This window comes from Giraffa tippelskirchi, chromosome 13, assembly GCF_054371585.1.
Source record: "Giraffa tippelskirchi isolate mGirTip1 chromosome 13, T2T-mGirTip1v1.2.pri, whole genome shotgun sequence".
Taxonomy (NCBI): domain Eukaryota; kingdom Metazoa; phylum Chordata; class Mammalia; order Artiodactyla; family Giraffidae; genus Giraffa; species Giraffa tippelskirchi.
Window position 1 is genome coordinate 22,488,235 of NC_137287.1, and position 23,655 is coordinate 22,511,889.

At 37.5% G+C, this 23,655-nt stretch overlaps 1 protein-coding gene across 11 annotated transcripts in view; it reads right to left on the minus strand.

Moving 5' to 3' along the window:
- LOC145531644 (phospholipid-transporting ATPase ABCA3-like) overlaps positions 1–23,655 on the minus strand; it is a 234,321-nt gene that overhangs the window by 21,691 nt on the left and 188,975 nt on the right. For all 11 annotated transcript variants that reach the window (XR_014072622.1, XR_014072623.1, XR_014072621.1 and 8 more), the window contains 2 exons: positions 18,922–19,047; positions 18,503–18,697 (listed from right to left, as the gene is read on the minus strand). Coding sequence is in view for 8 of the 11 variants with exons in the window: in XM_081554592.1 (XP_081410718.1) it covers positions 18,503–18,697; positions 18,922–19,047 (321 nt within the window). In the remaining 3 variants the exon portion in view is untranslated. The remainder of the gene's footprint in view (positions 1–18,502; positions 18,698–18,921; positions 19,048–23,655) is intronic.

Genomic DNA, 23,655 nt, shown 5'->3' on the forward strand with positions numbered 1-23,655 from the left:
ACAATACAAACTGGGGAACCCCCCAAAAATGGCCTCTGAATGGCACACTAGCTTTTGCCAAAAGCAGGGAAAGGACTCAGAATTTCCTCACGTTCAGTCCTTCATGGCCCTCAGTCAGAATCTGGACTTAAGGGACTCATGCTTCATGTGTCTTTCTGTTGCCTCCCTATCTCCTGTCCCCCTCTGTCTCTCTCCATCAGGTTTCCTAGACGACCCCTACTCAACCTTTCATATCGGCACAATCTCTAGGAAAGGATTCTGAGCTTCCCTTTGGCCCAGTCTTTCTCTTATATTCAAAAGCCTGAAGGATCAAATACTCTTCCTAACATTCTAAAGAATCCCCATCTAACTATGCTTCTCTCTCAGATGGAGAGGGAACCAAGTTCCCCCCACTCCTGAACATCTTAAAGAATTCCCTTCTAACTACTCCTGTTTCTCAGGGTCGGGAAGCACCAAGCTTCCCCACTCCTGCAAATTCCCTTAACCCTTCAGATTCTTCTGATGGGACAAAGACCTCACTTCCCACCAGAGGGACAATCCAAGATTTTTATCAGCTGATCTGCCCCTGATATCAAAGTCAATTTGAGCACTATTTGGTTTATATTTTAGCTATAAAACTATGACTACAGAAAGGAAAGATGACTTTTTGACACAGGGTAGCCATGATATTCTTTAGACTCCGGAGAAAACTGGTTAAAATGAATTTTTTTTTTTTCTTGGAAACTGCAAAACATTCTTTTTGTATACACAATTAAAAATGACTAGCTTGTTAAAAAGCCTGCCTAGGGAAAAGCTTGAAGTTAACCCTTTCCATGTCCCTGAAATACACAGCCCACTTTGCTTGAGATCTCAGCCTTGGGCAATTAGAACTTCAAGCCAAAAAAAAAAAAAAACAGGTTGGAGGGGAGCATCAAAGAGACATTTTAAATCTCAAGTGGAAAACTATGAGATCTCTGTCTGTCTGTCTAGATTTATGTATGTCTTAGCGTATGTCTTTTGTTTTGTTTTTTTTTATAATATTGCTGAAGTTGTAAATGAGTTCTAATTTAATTGGCCTAAAGAAAAGTAAGTGCTTACAAATCTGACAATTCTAAATACAAGAGAAATTAACCTAAATGAATTTCAGATTCATGTGAACTGGGAGATATTCAAAATTAAGTATCTAGTATTAACATTTGTTTGCTAATCTAATACAGACATGTCTAAGAATCATTAACATTAAGCATAATATTTTCTTTGTGCCTAGGTTTATTATAAGTTAAACATTGTTATATCTATTACAAATTTGTCAGCAAGGAAAATACCTCGAGTGAAGAAACTTCAAAAAAAAACGTAAGTGAGATATGAACTTTTAGATCAGCTCTATTAAGAATAATTATACTTTAGAGATGTCTGTCTAAAATGGTTTCTCCAGATTTTGGTAAACTGAATTTCTAGGGTTGTGCTAAACTAAGTGACAGAAGTTTATTGAATAGCTAGGTCATTTCCAAATAAAATAAGATTATGAAACATTCATTACTGAACACTAAATTCCTCTTACAGAGAAACTAGAGATTTTGGACTATTAATGAATAATGTTTGATGCCACCCTGAGATGTTCTCTAGAATTTTTTTTTAAAGAAATTATCACTGGTATTTATGTTCACCATCTATAGAATGCTAATATAAAGGTCAGTTCTTGGTTGCTTAAGGAAAGTAGGATGTGTGTTTTCAGTAAAGAAGGTATAAGGAATGAAATTACATTCTATAATGGGAAAAGGAAGTAGGTTTGACAGGACGGGAGAACAAAGTAATGGGTACAGAACGTGAGAAGAAGGTTTTATGGAAAGTGGACCCCAAGGGAAGAGTTTTGTGCATAAATACAAGTTTTCTTGAGATGTTGAACTGCCTTTGATAATGGATTTTAAGTTTCTTTACCTCTGAAATAATACATTCTATGTTTACCTTTGAAATCTTCTTTGTTACTTTGGCTAAGTGAATAACTATTGTTTCATAGTGACTTATATGACTGAGTGTTATAAACCCTTTTGATATTTATTGAAAACATTTCCTAAATCATTTGATTCTAGCTAACTTTGGGATGCTTCAGAGGGCCCCTGAAAGATCCCAAAGAGAGATATTAAACTACCTGAGCTCATTTGACATGTTAAATTACATGGGAAGTATTGTTGGGGGAGTGATGAATCTTCTCAGGTTGTATTGTATGGTTGATGTTACTAATATAGATACCCTAGAAATTATGTAAAATTCATGAAAATCTGATATGTCCTGGTAAAATGTTGTCAGTTATAATTCTAGTTATCATATTAAAGTGCTACATATAACAGCAATGACCAGTCTACTTTGTCAATTGCAATTTAATCAGATTTTAAACATGCCTTCTATGGTTTCACTGTGATGCCTTTGCAAGAATATTGCTACTTCAAGATTTATGGAAAAGACTTCTAAGATTAACCGATAAACAAATTTGTTTGTTTTTTATCTGGTAAGCTGGTACCAGACTGGAGTCTACTCTCTATGCCAAGAAAACAAAGTTTTCTTAGAATGAAACTTTGATAACAGATTATAAATTTCTTTGCCTTTAAATGATTTATAATATTTATTTTTAAAATCTTTTGTTACTTCGGTAAAGTAAATAAGCATTATTTAAGATTATGGTACATGATATATTTCTCCATCTATCCTAACCCTAACCCTAACCCTAATTAAACTTAAAAGCTTTTGCACAACGAAGGAAACTATAAGCAAAGTGAAAAGACAGTCTTCAGAATGGGAGAAAATAATAGCAAATGAAGCACTGAAAAAGAATTAATCTCAAAAATATACAAGCAACTACTGCAGCTCAATTCCAGAAAAATAAATGACCCCATCAGAAAATGGGCCAAAGAACTAAACAGACAGTTCTCCAAAGAAGACATACAGATGGCTAACAGACACATGAAAAGATGCTCAACATCACTCATTATCAGAAAAACGCACATCAAAACCACAATGAGGTACCATCTCACGCCAGTCAGAATGACTGCTATCCAAAAATCTACAAACAACAGATGTTGGAGAGAGTGTGGAGAAAAGGGAACCCTCTTACACTGTTGGTGGGAATGCAAACTAGTACAGCCACTATGGAGAACAGTGTGGAGACTCCTCAAAAAACTGGAAATAGAACTGCCATAGGACCCAGCAATCCCACTGCTGGGCATACACACCGAGGAAACCAGAACTGAAAGAGACACGTGTACCCCAATGTTCATCGCAGCACTGTTTACAATAGCCAGGACATGGAAGCAACCTAGGTGTCCATCGGCAGATGAATGGATGAGAAAGCTGTGGTACATATATACAATGGAATATTACTCAGCCATTAAAAAGAATACATTTGAATCAGTCTTAATGAGGTGGATGAAACTGGAGCCTATTATACAGAGTGAAGTAAGTCAGAAAGAAAAACACCAATACAGTATACTAACACATATATATGGAATTTAGAAAGATGGTAACGATAACCCTATATGTAAGACAGAAAAAGAGACACAGATGTATAGAACAGTCTTTTGGACTCTGTGGGAGAAGGTGAGGGTGGGATGATCTGAGAGAATAGCATTGAAACATGTATATTATCATATGTGAAACAGATCGCCAGTCCAGGTTCGATGCATGAGACAGGTGCTCGGGGCTGGTGCACTGGGATGACCCAGAGGGATGAGATGGGGAAGGAGGTGGGAGGGGGGGTTCAGAATGGGGAACACATGTAAACCCATGGCTGTGCAGCGATGGTGGTATAGTGGTAAGCATAGCTGCCTTCCATATCAATGTATGGCAAAAACCACTACAATATTGTAATTAGCCTCCAATGAAAATAAATAAATTTTAAAAAATTTAAAAAAGTAAATATTGAGTTAAATAAGATTAAAAAAAAAGATTATGGTATGTGTAAAATCTCATTCTGCTTCTACAAAAAAATAACCCCTCACTGTTAGACTTCTGCTATTCTGATGTCCTTAAAACATGGCAACAGTCTACTCTTAAATTAGGGAATTAAAAATGTGTGAATAATAAATAGCTGTAAATCAAAGAGTCAGGGCTATAAGAAATCCAAGACGGCTGCTTGCCTTTTCCTGGCTCCCTGACAAACCTCATTTTTACTTGATAGGTTAAAGCCTTCCCTGGCTACAGGGTTAATGTCCTCACAATGACAAAAAAATTATATTTCACTTAGTATTAAGTTCTAGTTTTGTTAATTAAGGTCTGTGTTTACTACGACTCACTTCTGAGATAGTTCCTTGTTGTTATGTTATATTGCTAAAAGGTTTAATTAATTAAGTTATTAAAAAGGACACTCTAAGTTTGCTTCTAAAGCATATCTCAGTAACCAGCCTTTGGATAAAGGTCAGGTGCTCCATGATGAACAACCAGGAGATTAACACCTGGCTATAATCATTTAACTAAGTCAGATGACCTGGGGTATACTGGGCTATCTACCTAATGAAAGTTCTTGACTTAAATTCTTGCTTGTGACCTTACTAATAAATGCTGGCTATATTATTTTCTATGTTGCTTGTTTCAGAAGATTGTTTCTCACGTTACTAAATGTGTGACTGAGCCTGTGATAAAATGCTGATATGCAGTTCCATATGAGATCAATGATTGAAATAATGTAACTCTGGATATGGGAAGAAGCAATAAGAAGGAATATTTTCCTGGACCAAGAGGCAAGTAAGACAGGTATGGTCCAGAGACTTTTGTTACTTACAAGGTTTGGTCTAGTAACAGCACACTGACTGGCCTGTCAATGGACTCTTCGGTAGACCTGGAAATGAACCTTCCCAGCACCACAGGAAACAATGGCCATGAAGTGCCCCCAAAGCGTGGTCAAATATGTGGCTATGAAGGGACCTTGCTGACTGGAAGTTGGCACTTGCCAGCTGCCTCTACAAAGATTACATCATGACCACTGCTAGCTGCTGACCTTCAACACCCCCTGAAAGGAGTTCAGGGTGGAGATCAGAGATAAGGCACTCTGTGCTCTGGAAAAACGCAGAAGAACCGGCCTTCAGATAGTCAGATGTTTTCAGGTAAAGATTTTGTGAGCCCAAATTCTTGCATCTTCTTGTACCTAGAGAAACACTAATGTCATGGACAAATGTCTGGTGCTGGTTCTCCTGGCTAGCCCCTGAGCAGCTTTTCTATTAACCTTTGGGCCATGTACCTTTAACTTTCCTGTTAAGTTTGTTTCTTCCAGAATACAACAAATTTAAAGTGGTAGTATGTCAAGAATATTCCATGACCAACACCTAGACAATGCTGAAACAAGTCACTTTATCATTCCATGGGCTCTCATCTCCCTCCGTAAATGCACCCTGACAGAGAGCAGGCAAAGGGAACCCAGAGCCCCACATGCCTCTGTACAGCCTGAAGAAGCCAGAGTGGTCATCGCCCCTTTTCCCCTGAGACTGGCTTCCCAAATGCCTTAGAAGGGAAATAGGTAGACAGACACAAGCAGGGTATCAAAAGGGGCCAAAGAATTGGCCCTAAAAATAAAGAGAGGGAGGAATGTGGTGACCCAAGGATGAAACAGCAGATAAAACCAAGGAGGGTCTTGGAATGCAGGAATGGAAAAACCAGACTCATCATCCTTCCCTCCCCCATGTCGTAACTATTAATGGTCTTCCTGACCAGTATAACTTGTCTCCCCTCCTACCCCATAGTGAGAAGGTATTTGCCTTACTCTTCTCTTCACCCAGTATACGTGCCTCATCCAATCAGCAGATGACCCACAAGACCCCATCCCATTCCTTGTACCCTGGGTATAAAAATGGACTAAAGACCCCTGTTCAATGTTGGTTCTCCCTTGAGCTGGCCCACTGTTCTAACAGCATCTCCCGTTCTAATACACTTTATTTCCTTCTCATTCTGTCTCATGTCGGGAAATTCTTTTCCAACCTGCGCACGGAACACGACACAAAACAGCAGGGTAGTTATGCTTGTATAAGACAAAAGAGACTTAAAATATGAAAAAGATTACAAAATACAAAGGGCATAATATATTCATAAGGGTTTCAGTGCAGCAAAAAATGTAATAATTATAAATAGCTATCACCTAGCAACAGACCATAAAATATATTAAAAGCAAAACTGACAAAATTGAAGGGCGAAATAAACAGTTCTATAATAACAGTGGAATACTTCAGTATTGCACTCACTAATGGATAGAACAATGAGGGGGAACATAAGTAAAGAAATAGAGGACATTAAGACACCACGAGTCAACTAGATTTAACAGACATATACAGAACACTCTAGATTTAACAGATTTACAGACACAGGCTTCCCTGGTGGCCCAGAGGGTAAAGCGTCTGCCTGCAGCGCGGGAGACCTAGGTTCGATCCCTGGGTTGGGAAGATGCCCTGGAGAAGGAAATGGCAACCCACTCCAGTATTCTTGTCTGGAAAATTCCATGGACTGAGGAGCCTGGTAGGCTACAGTCCATGGGGTCGCAAAGAGTCTGACACAACTGAGTGACTTCACTTTCACTTTCACATAATAACAGCATATTGTTTTAACATTCACATGGGACATTTTCCATAATAGAAAATATATTAAGCCATGAATTATTTCCATAGATTCAAAATGACAGCGATCATTTTACCTTCTCAACCACAAGGAGATAAATTTAGAACTCAAAGTACTTTACTTTTGCAAGAGTAAAACAGAAAAATTCACTAATTTTTGGAAATTAAACAATACACTCTTACAAATGATGGATAAAAGAAGAAATCATGGAAGATGTTGAAAAATACTTAGAGGTGAATTAAAATCAAAACAAAATATACCAAAACTTATAGGACCCAGTTAAAGAATGCTGCAGGATAAATTATAGCCTTGAACACTTATGTTAAACACCAAGAAAAATCCCAAATCCCCAATTTAAATTTATAATTCAAGAAAATAGAACAAGGATAAACTAAACACAAAACAAACAGAAGGAAGGAAGTAATAAAGATTAGAGCAGAAATAAATGCATAGACAAGAGGAAAACAATAGAGAAAAATCAGTGAAACCAGAATTTAATTACTTGAACAGTTCAACAAAATTAACAAACCTCTCGCAAAATAAACTGAAAAAAGAAAGAGGACTCAAATTACTAAAATCAAGAATTAAAGTGAGAATATTGCTACAGAAGTAAAAAGAACTATAAGAAAGTACTATGAAAAACTATAGGCCAAATAATTGAATAGAAATGGAAGAAATGTACAAATAAGTAGAAACATAAAACCTACCAAGATTAAAGCCTAAAGAAATAGAAAATCTGAAAGCACTTATAACTAGTAAGTAGACTGAAAAGTAATTTGAAAAAATCTGACAAGAAAGCTTTAGACTTAACGGCTTCACTGGGAAATACTACTGAGCATTTAAGGAAGAACAAGTATCAGCCCTCTCAAACTCTTCTAAAAATTGCAGAGAAAGGAACAGTTTCTAATTCTTTCTATAAGATCAGCATTACCTTGATAATAAAATTAGGAAAAAATGATATAATGGAAAAAAAAAAACTATAGGCCTTATGAATTTTGACACAAAAATTTTTAACAAAAGAGTAATGAACCAAGTTCACCAGCATATTAAAAGGATTATATACCATGATTGTGTGTGATAAGTCACTTCAGTCATGTCTGACTCTTTGCAACCCTATGGACTGTAGCCTGCCAGGCTCCTCTGTCTATGGGATTTTCCAGGCAAGAATACTAGAGTAGGTTGACATGCTCTCCTCCAGGGGATCTTCCCAGCCCAGGGATTGAACGCGCGTCTCTTGTGTCTCCTGCATTGGCAGGCAGGTTCTTTACCACTAGTGCCACTTGGGAATGGAATCCCATGACAAATTGAGAATAATCCCTGGAATGCAAGAATTATTCAATATATTAACATCAATCAATGTAATAGGTCATATTAATTTCAAGACTATAATTTATCCTGTAGAATTCTTTAATTGGGCATTATAATTTTTGGAATATTTTGTTTTGATTTTAATTCACCTCTAAGTATTTTTCAATATGCTCCATGATTTCTTCTTTTATTTATTTCTTCATGATTTCTTCCTCTTCCATCATTTAAGAGAGTGTATTATTTAATTTCCAAAAATTAGTGAATTTTTCTGTTTTACTCTTGTAGAAGTAAGCTACTTTGAGTTCTAACTTTATCTCATTGTGGTTGAGAAGGTAATTGACATGATATTTATAATTTTAAACCTATGGAAATAATTCATGGCTTAATACATTTTCTATTATGGAAAATGTCCCATGTGAATGTTTAAACAGTATCTGTGCTGTTGCTCGTGTGTATATGTCTGTATATATCTGCTAAATCTAGAGTGTTTTGTATATGTCTGTTAAATCTAGCTGGTTATTGTATTTTTAAGTCAATGCTAAAAAGTATTTGACAAAATTCTACACTCTTTCATGATTAAAACAATAGAATAGAAATAGAAGGAAACTGCCTCAGCATAATAAAACCATATATGAAAAACTCACAGCAAACACTCAGTAGTAAAAGGCTGGAAGTATTTCCTCTAAAATCAGGAATAAGACAAAGATGCCCGTTGTCAACTCTTCTATTCAACACATAGTACAAGAGATCATATTGAGATCAATTAGGCAAGACAAAGGAAAAAACCATGTGAAAACAAAAGAGGTAAAAAAAAATTTTAGGGTTTTCTTGCATGTAGAAAACCCTAAAGATTTCACAAAAAAAGCTATTAGAATAAATTAATCAGCAAAATATCAAGAAGTTTTCATGCAAAAATCATTTGTATTTCTATATGATACCAATAAACAATTTGAAAGGAAATTACAAAGCAATTTTATTTACAGTAGCATCAAATAAAGTAAAATGCTTAGCAATTATCAAAGGTGGAGAAATTTTTGTTCAGTGAAAAACAAACAGTTGCTGAAAGAAATGAAAGAAGACATAGATAAATAGAAGCAGCAAATGTTTGTGAATTGGAAGACTTACTACTGTTATGGAGTCAGTACTACCCAAAGTAATCTACAGATTTATACTATCTCTATCAAAACCTCAAAGGATTTTTCCCCAGAAATAGAAAAAAAAATTCATTCTAAAATTAACATGGAAATTCACAGTTCTCTGAGTAACCAAACCAGTCCTGAAGAAGAAGAACAAAGTTGGAGAATTTACACTTTTGATTTCAAAACTTACTAAAAATTCACACTAATCAAAATATCATGGTGCTGCAGAAACATTGCATGACATGTTCAAATTGCTGAAAGATGACAACCTGTAACCTGGGGACACAGTTCTAGAGGCATGAGCCCTCCCCTCTCTGCTGGCTGAGAATTAAAGCCACTTTTCTCTTTCCTCCTAACTCTATTTCTGTATTTTTTTAATTCAGCTTCAGTGGGCAGAGAAGGCCAAGATTTTGGCCAGCAACAATTCTGGGGGCTCCTCCAGGATCTGAGGGCTTCCTGGTGGTGCTAGTGGTAAAAAGCCTGCCTGCCAATGCAAGGGACTTAAGGAACGAAGGTTAGATCCCTGGGTTGGGAAGATCCCCTGGAGTAGGAAATGTCAATTCACTCCAGTATTCTTGCCAGGAGAATCCCACGGACAGGTGAGCCTGGTGGACTAGAGTCCATAGGATCACAAAGAGTCAAACACGACTGAAGCAACTTAGCATGCACCAGGATCTGATCATGGGCAGGTGGCCCTGCAGGGGGTCGAAAGCTGGGTCGAAAACTCAGGATCTCTCTCCATGCTAGCCTCCTTTGAAAGAGCAGAGGGTTGAGGGCTTTTTCTGAGGTCACAGATTCTCTGCCATAGGGCTGTGCTTGGATCACACCCAACCCACCAACTCTACTGTGGAACTCCAGGCTGTAGAAGAGAATGGGAGTGAGTTTGCCCTGTGCAGCTACCAAGGTCTCTTTTGCCTTGAGGACACTTTTTTCTTCTCTTGTCTGTACCAACCTGAACTTCCACTCTGAGAAACACTAAATATTGGAGGATCAGAAAGAGGGTATCTGGTATGGCATGATACCCACTAGCATTTGGTAAATCCCTGAGGTGCACCTTGAAGCCTCTTGATGTTCTCCTTTTGGGGAACTAATGCAGTTCCATTTTGGGAGTTTCTCCCTATGGAAAGGGAGCCCTGTTTGTAAGGTGCTGTTTTAGAGAAGTGTCACAGGTTTAGTGGGACTTGGAAGTGACGTTTGGGACAGACTTGCCATTTGGTTTTGGATTTCTGGGCATCTCTGTCATTTGCCTTTTTTTCAGTGACTTTCCACTAACATGGTTTGGTTTGGTTTGTCTACTTCAGTTTGTGTACACAGACTTCTGACACTAACTTCTCCAGCTAGAATGGGAAGCACTTCCTCTGAAGTTTCACCTCAGAGTCCCCTGAGGAAAATTCCTAGGTGACTGGCCGACCTATAATTATGCAAGAATTTACTTAATTGGAAGTTAAAGGTGATCACATAAAAAAATTATTTTTTCCAGGTAGCTCTTTTTTATTGTTGTTTCTGCATACATAATTATGTAATTAATTAAGGTGATGAGAAGATAAAAAAACCTGGCTTAGTAACTTTATACAAAGAACTCCTAGGGGGAAACTGACATTTCTCCATTTTTTTGAGATGTAAATGTTCTATCTGATCTTCCTAAATCGCTCTATTGTGTGTTTGTTCATGTTAGGCCTGTAAGAGGTCCTTTTATAATTAATTAGTGGCCAAATGATGGCTCCTTCTAAAATCAGAGAAACTAACAAATTATTAAATCTAGAGCACTCTCATTGTAAACAATTGTTTTGTTGGTACCTATAAAACCAAAGCCAAATTAACCTGCAAACGAGAAAAACTGGTTTGGGAAGCATCATCGTGATTTTCCCCTCAAAGTCTCTTACACATGCTATTACAAACAATTAAGAATTATCAACAGAAAAAAATTGAAAGGAAAATTTCAATGAGGTAATTTTTTTAAAAAAAGATTTGCCTCAAATTAGAAAAAAATCTTTGGATGATTATTTGGAAAGGGATTAAATAGAATGGACATTTAGGTGATTAAAACAAGATTTGACATTACTGCACTACCTAAAGTTAGTGAACCAAGAGAGATTCCATTTGTTGTTTTTCAGTCACTTGGTCCTGTCCAGCTGTTTGCAGCCCCATGGACTACAGCACACCAGGCTTCCCTGTCCTTCACTGTCTCCCAGAGTTTGCTGACTCATGTACACAGGGTCAGTGATGCAATCCAACCATCTCATTCTCCATCACCCCCTTCTCCTCTTGCCCTCAATCTTTCCCAGCATCAGGGTCTTTTCCAATGGGTGGACCCTTTGCATCAGGTGGCCAAAGTATTGGAGCTTCAGTTTAGGCATCCTTCCTTCCAGCGAATATCCAGGGTTGATTTCCTTTAGGATTGACTGGTTTGGTCTCCTTGCTGTCCAGGGGACTCTTGGGAGTTTTCTTCAGTGCCACAGTTGAGAAGCATTAATATTTTTGGCACTCAACCTTCTTTACGGTCCAATTCTCACATCCATACATAACTGCTGGAGGAGTCATAGCCTTGACTATGTGGACCTTTATCAGCAGAGTGATGTCTCTAGTTTTTAATACATTATCTTGTCTCATCATGGCTTTTTTCCAAGGAGCAGGCATCTTTTAATTTCATGGTTGCAGTTACTGTCTGCAGTAATTATGGAGCCGAAGAAGATAGAGTCTGTCACTGTTTCAATTTTTTCCCCATCTATTTGCCATAAAGTGATGGGACCGGATGTCATGATCTTTGTTTTTTGAATGTTGAGTTTTAGGCCAGCTTTTTCACTCTCTTCTTTCACCTTCAGCAGTATGCTCTTTGGTTCCTTTTCACTTTCTGCTATAACGGTGGTGTCATTTGCATTTCTGAGGTTATTGATATTTCTCCCAGCAATCTTGATTCCAGCTTGTGCTTCATCCAGCCCAGGATTTCTCATGTTGTACTCTGCATATAATTTAAATAAGTAGGGTGACAATGTACAGCCTTGACATACTCCTTTCCCAATGTGGAACCAGTCCGTTGTTCCATGTCAAGTGCTAACTCTTGCTTCTTGACCTGAATACAGGTTTCTCAGGAGGCAGGTAAGGTGGTCTACAATTCCCATCTCTTTAAGGATTTTCTACAACTTGTTGTGATCCACACAAAGACTTTAGCATAATCAATGAAGCAGAAGTAGATGTTTGGCTGGAAACGCCTTGCTATTTCTATGATCTGATGGATGTTGGTAATTTGATCTCGGGTTCCTCTGCCTTTTCTAAATCTAGCTTGTGCAGCTGGAGGGTCTCAGCTCACATGTTGTTGAGGCCTGGCTTGAAAGATTTTGAGAATTGCTTTGCTGGTCAGTGGTATGAGTGCAATTGTGCAGTGGTTTGAACATTCTTTGGCACTGCCCTTCTTTGGGATTGGAATGAGGGTCCTTTCCAGTCCTATGGCCACTGCTGAAGTGACATGAAAGTCGTTCAGTTGTGTCCAACTCTTTGTGACCCTATGGACTATACAGTCCATGGAATTCTCCAGGCAGAAAACTGGAGTGGGTAACCGTTCCCTTCTCCAGGGGATCTTCCCAACCCAGGGATTGAACCCAGGTCTCTTGCATTGCAGGAGGATTCTTTACCAGCTGAGCCACAAGGGAAGCCTATCCCTTCTCCAGTGGTTGTGGCCGCTGCTGAGTTTTCTGGATTTCCTGGCATGCTGAGTGCAGTGTTTTGACAGCATCATTTTTTGAGATTTGGAGCAGCTCAGCTCCATAACCTCCACTAGCTTTGTTCTTAGTACTGCTTCCTAGGGCACACTTGGCTTTGGACTCTGAGATGTCTGGCTCTGGGTGGATGATCACACCATTGGAATTATGCGGGTCATTAGGACCTTTTTTAGGTGCAGTTCTTCTGTGTATTCTTGCTACCTCTTCTTGGTATCTTCTGCTTCTGCTGGGTCTACACTATTTCTGTCCTTTGTTATGCTCATCTTTGCATGGAGTGTTACCTTGGTATCTCTAATTTTTTGAAGAGATCTCTAGACTAGTTCCAAACATTTAAAGTCTATTCTATTTACCATAACTTTAAGTTATATATTTAAGAGACTAGAAAAATCTATACTGAGACATCTGTCCAGCAATTATTTTGGGACAGTTAGGCAAAAAGGGCCTGAGGAATCAGCTCTACCCAACTCTGGGGATCCCAGAAGCTTTTATATAAGAACAATAATTTTGCTTTGGTTCAGTTTATCAATTCAGAAAGGTCTTTGCTGAATGCCTTATAGAAAACTTTAAAGGCATGATAGCATGATAATTTCACTCTAAAGTTATAGAACATAGAACTTCATAAATTTCAGCTTGATTAAAAATCTTGTCACTGATTATAGTAAACTTAGGCAATAGAACTGTTCTTTGAAAAACTAAGCAGCTGTCTTTGTCTTGCAAATGTCTAAAGCAAAATGTAATATAGGCCTCAAGGACCTGCAACCAAAAAAAAAAAGGCGCTTTTAAATCTAAAGGCTAAAAAGTCCCTCAGCCAAACTTATAAATAATAGGCCTTGGTCATCTGAACAGACAACCTTAATGTATACCAACTACTTATAACTAGTAAGTTTATATTGAAATACCTGATTCATAACTAAACTTTTAAATGAAGCCATGAGATCTCTAGTCTGTCTCTTTATGTCTATGTACACATTATACATGAGATATCTCTACTTCTAAAAAATACTATCAAAATTAAGACCACAGAAAGAGAAAAGACATTATGGCCACAATATTCTTTAGACTCTGGAGAAAATTGGCTAAGACAAAATTTCTTTTGAAATTACAAAACCAGTTCTTTTCATATATGCACTTAAAAGCAGCTATCTTATTAAAAATATGCCTAGATAAAAACCTGAAGCTAACTCTTCCCGTGTCCTTGAGATACACAGCCCACCTTGTTTGAGATTCAAAGCCAAAAAAAGAGGTGAGGGGGAGTAGGTCTGGCTTACAGGTAACCATTTCTGAATGGAAAAAGACACAGACTGTAAAAAGAAGGCTAATGGCAATGGAACCCAAGAAAAGAATTTTGTCCATGACACAAGCTTTCTTAAGATGTTAAACTGCCTTTGAAATCTTCCATATTTACTTTGGCTAAATGAATAACTATTATTTAAATCAAATAGTCAGGGCTATGGGAAATCCAAGAGGGCCGCTTGGCTTTTTCCTACCCCCTGACAAACCTCATTTTTATTTGATGTAATACAGCCTTCCCTGGCTGGGAAGTTAATGCCCTCACAATTAAAAGTTTTTTTTGTTTGTTTGTTTCACTGAATATTAAATTCTAGTTTGGCTAATTAAGGTCTATGTTTGACAAGTCTCACTTCCCAGTTAGTCCCTTACTGCTGTGTTATATCATTAAAAAGTTTAATTAAGCTAAATTTAAACTTTAAGTTTGTTCCTAAAGCTTATCTCACTAACCTATCTCTGGATAATGATCAGATGCCACATGAACTGCAACCAGGGGATTATGCATTCTTAAAAAGACATAATTCAAAGAACTATCACCAATCTGGACAGAAGGACACTTATCAGGTACTCTTAACTAGCTTATGCATGGTGAAACTAAAAGGAATTAACTCTTGGATTAATTTCCACTCACAAAGGTTCCCTGCACTGGGCTGGCCTATGAAGAAGACTGCTGATCTCAAAATCACCTTAAAAAAATACTGTGAAAACTACACCCCCAGGAGAATAAAAAGATGACCTCAGAAGTAGCCCCATATTCTCGACCTGATTCATAGGATCCTTTATAATGTTTTCTTGAATTCTTGGACCTTTGCATATGAATCAAGTGTTTTGCTATTATAGACATGATCCTGTGCTGGTTTTCAAAATCAATCCAATTGTTGTTCAGCTCAGTTCAGTTGCTCAGTCATGTCCAACTCCTTGTGATCCCATGGACTGCAGCACAATGGGCTTCCCTGTCCATCACCAACTCCCAGAGTTTACTCAAACTCACGTCCATTGAGTTGGTGATACCATCCAACCATATCATCCTCTGTCATCCCCTTCTCCTCCTACCCTCAATCTTTGCCAGCATCAGGGTCTTTTCCAGTGAGTCAGTTCTTTGCATCAGGTGGTGAAAGGATTGAAGTTTCAGCTTCAGTATCAGTCCTTCCAATGAATATTCAGGACTGACTTCCTTTAGGATTGACTGGTTTGATCTCCAGTCCAAGGGATTCTCAAGAGTCTTCTCCAACACCACGTTCAAAAGCAACAACTCTTCAGCATTCAGCTTTCTTTACAGTCCAACTCTCACATCTACACATGACTACTGAAAAAATCATAGCTTTGACTAGATGGACCTTAGTCGGTAAGGTAATGTCTCTGCTTGTTAATATGCTGTCTAGGTTGGTTATAACCTTCCTTCCAAGGAGTAACTGTCTTTTAATTTCATGGCTGCAGTCATCATTTGCAGTGATTTTGGAGCCCCCCAAATAAAGTCTCTCACTGTTTCCATTGTTTCCCCATCTCTTTGCCATGAAGTGATGGGACCAGATGCCTTGACCTTAGTGTTTTGAATGTTGAATTTTAAGCCAACTTTTTCACTCTTCTCATTTTCATCAAGAGGCTCTTCAGTTCCTCTTCACTAATTGCCATAAGGGTGGTGTTATCTGCATATCTGAGGTTATTGATATTTCTCTTGGCAATCTTGATTCCAGCTTGGGGTTCATCCAGCCTGGCATTCGCAAGATGTACTCTGCATAGAAGTTAAATAAGCAGGATGACAATATACAGCCTTGACATACTCCTTTCCCAATTTGGAACCAGTCCGTTGTTCCATGCCTGGTTCTAACTGTTGCTTCTTTAGGATTGACTGATTTGATGTTCTTGCAGTCCAAGGGACTCTCAAGAGTCTTCTCCAACACCACAGTTCAAAAGGCATCAATTCTTTGGCAGTCGGCTTTTTTACTGTCCAACTCTCACATCCATACATGACTACTGGATAAATCATACCTTTGACTAGATGGACCTTTGTTGGTAAGGTAATGTGTCCACTTTACCTTATGGAGGCAGGTAAGGTGGTCTGGTATTCCCATCTCTTAAAGAATTTTCCACAGATTGTTGTGATCTACACAGTCAAAGGCATTGGTGTAGCCAGTAAAGCAGAAGTAGATGTTTTTCTGGAACTCTCTTGCTTTTTCTATAATCCAGCAGATGTTGGCAATTTGATCTCTGGTTCCTCTGCCTTTTCTAAATCCAGCTTGAACATCTGGAATTTCATAGTTCACATATTGTTGAAGCCTGTCTTAGAGAATTTTGAGCATAACTTTGCTAGCGTGTGAGATGAGAGCAGTTGTGCAGTAATTTGAACATTCCTTGGCATTGCCTTTCTTTGGGATTGGAATGAAAACTGACCTCTTCTAGTCTTGAGGCCACTGCTGTGTTTTCCAAATTTGCTGGCAAATTTGTGCGTCACTTTAACAGCATCATCTGTTGAAACACAAGCTGGAATCAAGATTACCAGGAGAAATACCAATAACCTCAGATATGCAGATGACATCACCCTTATGGCAGAAAGTAAAGAGGAACTAAATAGCCTCTTGATGAAAGTGAAAGAGGAGAGTGAAAAAGTTAGCTTAAAGCTCAACATTCAGAAAACTAAGATCATGGCATCCAGTCCCATCACTTCATGGTAAGTAGATGAGGAAACAATGGAAACAGTGACAGACTTTGGTTTCTTGGCTCCAAAATCACTGTAGATGGTGACTGCAGCCATAAAATTAAAAGAGGCTTGCTCCTTGGAAGAAATGCTATGACCAACCTAGACAGTATATTAAAAAGCAGAGACATTACTTTGCCAACAAAGGCCTGTCTAGTCAAAGCTATGGTTTTTCTAGTAGTCGTGTGTGCATGTGAAAGCTGGAATATAAGGATAGCTGAGCACCAAAGAATTGATGCTCTGAACTGTGGTGGTGGAGAAGACTCTTGAGAGACCCTTGGACTGCAAGAAGATCAAACCAGTCAATGCTAAAGGAAATCAGTCCTGAATATTCATTGGAAGGACTGATTCTGAAGCTGAAACTCCAATACTTTCTTTGGCCACCTGATGCGAAGAACTGACTCATTGGAAAAGACCCTGATGCTGGGAAAGATTGAAGGCAGGAGAAGGGGATGACAGAGGATGAGATGGTTGGATGGCATCAACGACTCGATGGACATGAGTTTGAGCTAACTCTGGGAGTTGGTGATGGACAGGGAAGCCTGGCAGGCTGCAGCCTATGGGGCTGCAAAGAGTTGGACATGACTGAGCAACTGAACTGAACAGATGTCTTCATTTTAGTCAATTTATACCCTTGAATCTACAGTAAGTTTCTTGTAAATAGCATATAGTTGGATCTTTGTTATTCATCTATTTAGTCCCTCTGCTTCTTTTTTATTTTCTGTGAGTATAATGAATTTAATCCATTTAGATTTATTGATAGGGAAGGATTTACTATTGTAATTTTTAAGTGTTTTATTTAATCTTATAATTCTTTTGTTCCTCTTTTTCTCTCTTGCTGTCTTCCTCTTTTTTTTTTTTTTGATAGATTTTGATTTGTTTCTCCTTTTATGAGTGAAATATCTAAAGATATTTCTTTGTAGTTACCAAGAGGCTTTTTAAAGCTAATATCAACTTAAGTTTATTAGCATGCAATAACACTCCACTTCTACCTCTTATCTCACCAGCCTTGCCAGGGATTCTTAGATCCTCCTAAACTTCTGTGCTTCTCTAAACCTTTGTGTGTGTTAGTGGCCTTAGGAGATTAAGGTGTGACAAGTCCTAACAGTGCCCTGAAGGCTGAGGAAATGATCACTTGCCCATTCAGGCTCCTAGAGGACTACTAGTTCTTACACACCTGTTGAAACTGCTGTTTGGCTCTCCACATTCCAGGGGGTTCATGAATACCACATCCCATTTGCCCTCAGAGCTAGGTGGTTTGAGAAACCGTCTTTTGGGTGGTAGACAAAAAGTTGAGGAGCTAAATGTGTGAAGCTGGGAGTTGGGAGTTCCATTCTGATTGTAATGCACTGTTTTGTGGGTGGGTTTTATGGTGCAAGTATGTCTCAGCTTATCCTACCCATCTTGATGTGGATATTTTCTCAGTTGTGTGATATATAGGAGTCTTTCAACTAGTTCTGGATTCATCTCAGAGGGAATGGATCCCTGTTTAACTGTTTATTTGGTGCATCCAAGGAGGGAAAGTCAAGGGTCTCCTATTTTACCATCTTGCTCTCCGATAGTTTTAAAGAAAGTTAAAGACACTCTTAGATTTTCATGGTAAGGCTGCTCTAATTGCCTCACCGTCTCTGACCAAAATTCTCATTTCTCTCTAGCATCCATGGGCTAAGTCAACAGTAGCGATATCAATGCCTACCATGATTCATGTCTATCATTTCCCACAAGTTGCTTCTGACCTTCATCCACAAATCATGTTTCTCACACCTCAGGCAATAAGGATGTCTTACCTTTAGGATATTTTTGGTGATGCTGAGGCGCTCAACGAACACATCCCCAGAGGAAGCAACCTCCTCTCCAGTCAAAATTTGGAAGGTAGAAGTTTTCCCAGCTCCATTTAATCCAAGCAACCCAAAGCACTCCTGCTTTTGGATTGTAACGGAGATATTTCTCACAGCTAAAACGACCGGGGTTGAAAAATACACCTTAAAAAAATACAGAAAACATAATATAGTAAAGAATACTAACAGGTCACATACAAACAATACTTCAGACTCCCATGGACCACCTCAGATAGTTTCACAAGAGTTCTTCTATTCTCTTGAGAGAGTACACATAGATTCAAAGAACCACAGTAAGCCCTTGACATTAATGACATACTCTTTAATAGAAATTAAACCATCATAAATTGTTCATTGAATAATGTTACCTTTGTGAGCTCCTTAATAAGCACTACAGAATTCAGTGACTCCTGAGGGTGCTCCAGGATTCTATCTCTTTCATTTTGAACATCTTCATCTTCAGATTCCCCAGATAGTTCCTTGGACACTCTATCCTATATTTAAAAAATAAGACCATAGATATGGATGCACTTTAGACATCTGGTCTACACTGGTTGGCTGCAGGAAGGCTAAACTGGGATAATCTCAAAAATGTCAAAACAGAAGTTTTGAGTAATTTCCAATTGACTTCCTGCATATCAACTCAGCTCTCACATATTTCCTACATCCAAAGTTTAAATCCTATACCATGAGCAAGTAGCATGTTCTTAACAAAATGGGCACTTCACAAAAAACTGCAATCACAACAAACCTATTAATTATAACAAAAAGTTATTTTTAAATAATTTATTTTTATTTTCATTAAATATAAAGTTATTTTTAATAATAAATGTATACTTATCTTATAAGATATCAGAAAGTTGAGAGTATGGAAAGAGTAACACTTTTCTTTCAGAGAAGAAGAGTGGGATCCAAGGACAGACTCACATAAGAAATGTTTAAGATGAATTTAAATAAAATAGGAGCTCATCAGGCAACTTATGATGGGAGAGAAAGAATAAGTAAGACATCCCACAGAGTGAAAAGAACATGAAAGAATACTCTATGACTTGTATGTCATTCTTTTTATTTTGAAAGAATTTAGATGTACAGAAGAGCTATAAAAACAGGACAGCTCTAGTATACATTTTAACTTTGCCTAATGACATCCTATAATAATGATACGTTGATCAAAGCTAAGAAATTAACACTGGTTCAGGTCTATTAACTACAGATCTTACTGACATTTACTGCAAAATATTTTGAATGCTTTAACACTATTTTTAGTATAAGCTATTTATTTAAGCATAATATATGTCTTTGTTGCTGATATTCAGTCACTAAGTCATGTTCAACATTTTGTGACCTCATGAATGGCAGCACACCAGGCTTCCCTGTCCTTCAATATTTCACTTAGTTTGCTCAAACTCATGTCCATTGAGTGAGTGATTCCATCCAACTATTTCATCTTCTGTTGCCCGCTTCCCCTTCTGACTTTAATATTTCCCAGCATCAGGGTGTTTTCCAATGAACTGGCTCTTCACATCAGGTGGCCAAAGTATTGGAGCTTCAGCTTCAGCATTGGTCCTTCCAGTGAATTTTCAAGATTGATTTCTTTAGGATTAACTGGTTTGATCTCCCTGCTGTCCAAAGGACCTTCAAGTGTCTTCTCCAGCACCACAGTTCAAAAGCATCAGTTCTTTGGTGCTCAGCTTTCGTTTCTTTATGGTTCAGCTTCCACATCTGTACATGACTACTAGAAAAATTGTAACCTTGACTACATGGACCTTTACAGGCAAAGTGATGTCTCTGCTTTTTAATATGCTGTCTAGGTTTGGCATAGCTTTTCTTTCAAGGAGCAAGTGTCCTTTCATTTCATGGCTGCATTCACAGTTTGCAGTGATTTTGGAGACTAAGAAAATAAAATCTGTCACTGTTTCCATTGTTTCCCCATCTATTTGTCATGAAGTGATGGGACCAGATGCCATGATATCAATTTTTTGAATGTTGAGATTTAAGCCAGCTTTTAATGATAAAAAGAGTTAGTTCCTCTTCGCTTTCTGCCATTAGAATGGTATCATTTGCATATCTGAGGTTGTTGATGTTTCTCCTGGCAATCTTGATTCCAGCTTGTGATTCTAGCCTGATATTTCACATGATGTACTCTGCATGTAAGCTAAATAAGCAGGGTGACAATATACAGCCTTGATGTAGTTCTTTCTTAATGTTGAACCAGTACATTTTTCCATAGTTTGTTGTGATTCACATAGTCAAAGGCTTTAGCATAGTCAATGAAGCAGAAGCAGGTGTTTCTCTGGAATTCTCTTGCTTTTTCTATGATCCAATGGATGTTTGCAATTTGGTCTCTGGTTCTGCGTTTTCTAAATTCAATTTGCACATCTAGAAGTTCTTGGCTAAAATAGTGTTGAAGCCTAGCTTGAGTTATTTTGAGCATTACATTAATAGCATGTGAAATTAATGCACTTGTGTGATAGTTTGAACATTCTTTGGCACTTCCCTTATTTGGAGTTGGAATGAAAACTGACCTTTTTCAGTCGTCAGAGTGTTCCAAATTTACTGACATATTGCTGAAACTTTAACAGTGTCATCTTTTAGGATTTGAAATAGCTCAGCTGGAATTCCATCATCTCCATTAGCTTTGTTACTAGTAATTCTTCCTAGGGCCAATTGACTTGACACTCTAGGAAATCTGACTCTAAGTGAGTGACCACATCATAGTTGTTATGTGGGTCATGAAGACCTTTTTTGTACAGTTCTTCAGTGTATTCTTGCAATCTCTTCTTAATCTCTTCTACTTCTGTTAGGTCCTTACTGTTTCTATCCTGTACTGTGCCAATCCTTACATGAAATGTTCCCTTGGTATCTCTAATTTTCTTGAAGAGATCTCTAATCTTTCCCATTCAATTGTTTTCCTTTATTTCTTTACATTGTTTACTTATGAGGGCTTTCTTATCTCTCCTTGCTATTGCCTGTTGTGTAAGTATTGTGTTGGCCAAAAATTTCATTCATGTTTTTCCATAAAATGCTATGGGAAAACCCAAAGGAACATTTTTGGCCAACCCAATACAATGTTTTCTCATTGATTTTCTTTCTGGATGGTCTACCTATTAAAACAAGTGGGGTGTTAAAGTCCTCTTCTAGTTTTATACAACTGGCACTATCTTGCTTTATACCTGTATCCCTTTGTTAGGTACATAGATATTTGCAAATCTTATCTTTTTTATTGTATTGATCACTCTATAATTATGCAATGACCTTTACATCTCAATGCAGTGTTTGTTTTAAAGTAAATTAAAAAAAATATATAATCATTGCTACCACAGCTTTCTTTTCATTTGCGTGGAATATCTTTTCCATCAATTCTCTTTCAGTATGTATGTGTCTTTACCTCTTAAGTAAGTCTTTGAGGGTTGCATACATATGGGTCTTTAAAAAAAAATCCAGTCAACTACTCTGTGTCTTTTGAATGGAATATTTATTCCATGTACATTCAAAGTAATTATTGATAGTATTTACTTATTGCTGTTATGTTAGTAGTTTTCTGTTTAGTTCTCTGATTCTTTCTTGTTCTCTTTCCTTGTAATTTGATGACTTTCTTTGGTGCTATGTTTATATTTCTTCTTTTTAAATTTTTTATATCTATTATAGCTTTTTTCGTTTGTGTTTACCATGAGGTTTGTATGTAACAACCTAAGTATAAAGCAGCCTAAGTTGATGATCACTTGAGTTCAAACATGTTTTAAAAGTACAATCATGCCCCACATTTTATGTTTTTGATGTCACATTTTGCATCTTTTAATTTTGTATATTGCATAATTAATTGTTTTAGATACCATTTTACTACTTGTGTATTTTAACATTCATACTATTGCTATAGGTGGTTGATCATTGTCTTTACTATATGTTTTCTTTTACTGGTGACATTTTTCCTTTCATAATTTTCCTTTTCTAGTTATGGCATTTTCTGTTTTTTCTACCTGAAGAAGTCTCTTTACTATTTCTTGTAAGGCTAGTTTAGTGGTGATAAACTCCTTTAAACTTTTGCTTCTTTGGGAAACTCTCTCCTTGAATTCTGAATGAATCCTTGCCAGGTAGAGTACTATTGGTTATTTTTTTTTTTTCTTTCAGTAATTTGAATATATGGCATCAGTCTCTACCTACCTATAAAGATTCTGCTGAAAAATCAGTTGATAATCTTATGGTGGTTCCCTTGTATGTAACTAGTCTTTCTTTTTTTTTCCTTGCTGCTTGCAAAACTCATTAGTTTTAATTTTTGTTATTTTAAGTAAAATGTATTTTGGCATGAATGTCTTTCGGTTCATCTTGTTTGGGACTCTGTGATTCTTGCACTTGGATGTCTGTTTCCTTCAATAATTTAGAAACATTTTCAGCCATTATTTCTTCAGATAGAGTTTCTGCCCCTTAATTCTCCTCCTGCAATCCCTATAATGGAAATATTATTATGCTTAATGTTTTCTCAGAGGTCCCTTAAACTGTCCTCATTTTTTAAAAATTCTTTTTTCTTTTTTGCTATTCCAATTGGGTGATTTCTACTACCCTGTCTTCTAGATTGCTGATCCACTCTTCTGCATCCTCTAATGTGCTGTTAAGTTACTCAAGTGTATTTTCATTTGTTATTGTATTCTGAAGTTCTGACTGCTTCTTTTTTATATTTTATAACTCTTTGTTGAAGTTTACTGATTTCATCCATTCTTCTGAGTTTGGTGAGGATTTTTATGACTATTTCTTTGAATTCTTTATCTAATAATTGTTCATTTTTGTTTCATCTGGTTCTTTTTATGAGGTTTTGTCTTACTCTTTTATTACTTTTGTTTTATGAGGTTTTGTCATGTTGTCTCTGCATTTTGCCTCACTCTCTGTTTGTTTGTATGTATTGGGTATATCAGATATAGCTCTAGGCCTTGAAAGAGTGATGTTATGTAGACCACTGGTGTCCAGTGAATCCCAGTGGAACAACTCCCCCTCGTCATCAGAGCCAGGTGCTCTAGGGGTGTCTTTATGTATACTTGTGTGCCTTCCTGTTGCAGTTGGGCCACAATTCCTGCAGGCGTGCTTCATGGTTTGGTAGCTGCTGCAGTGCC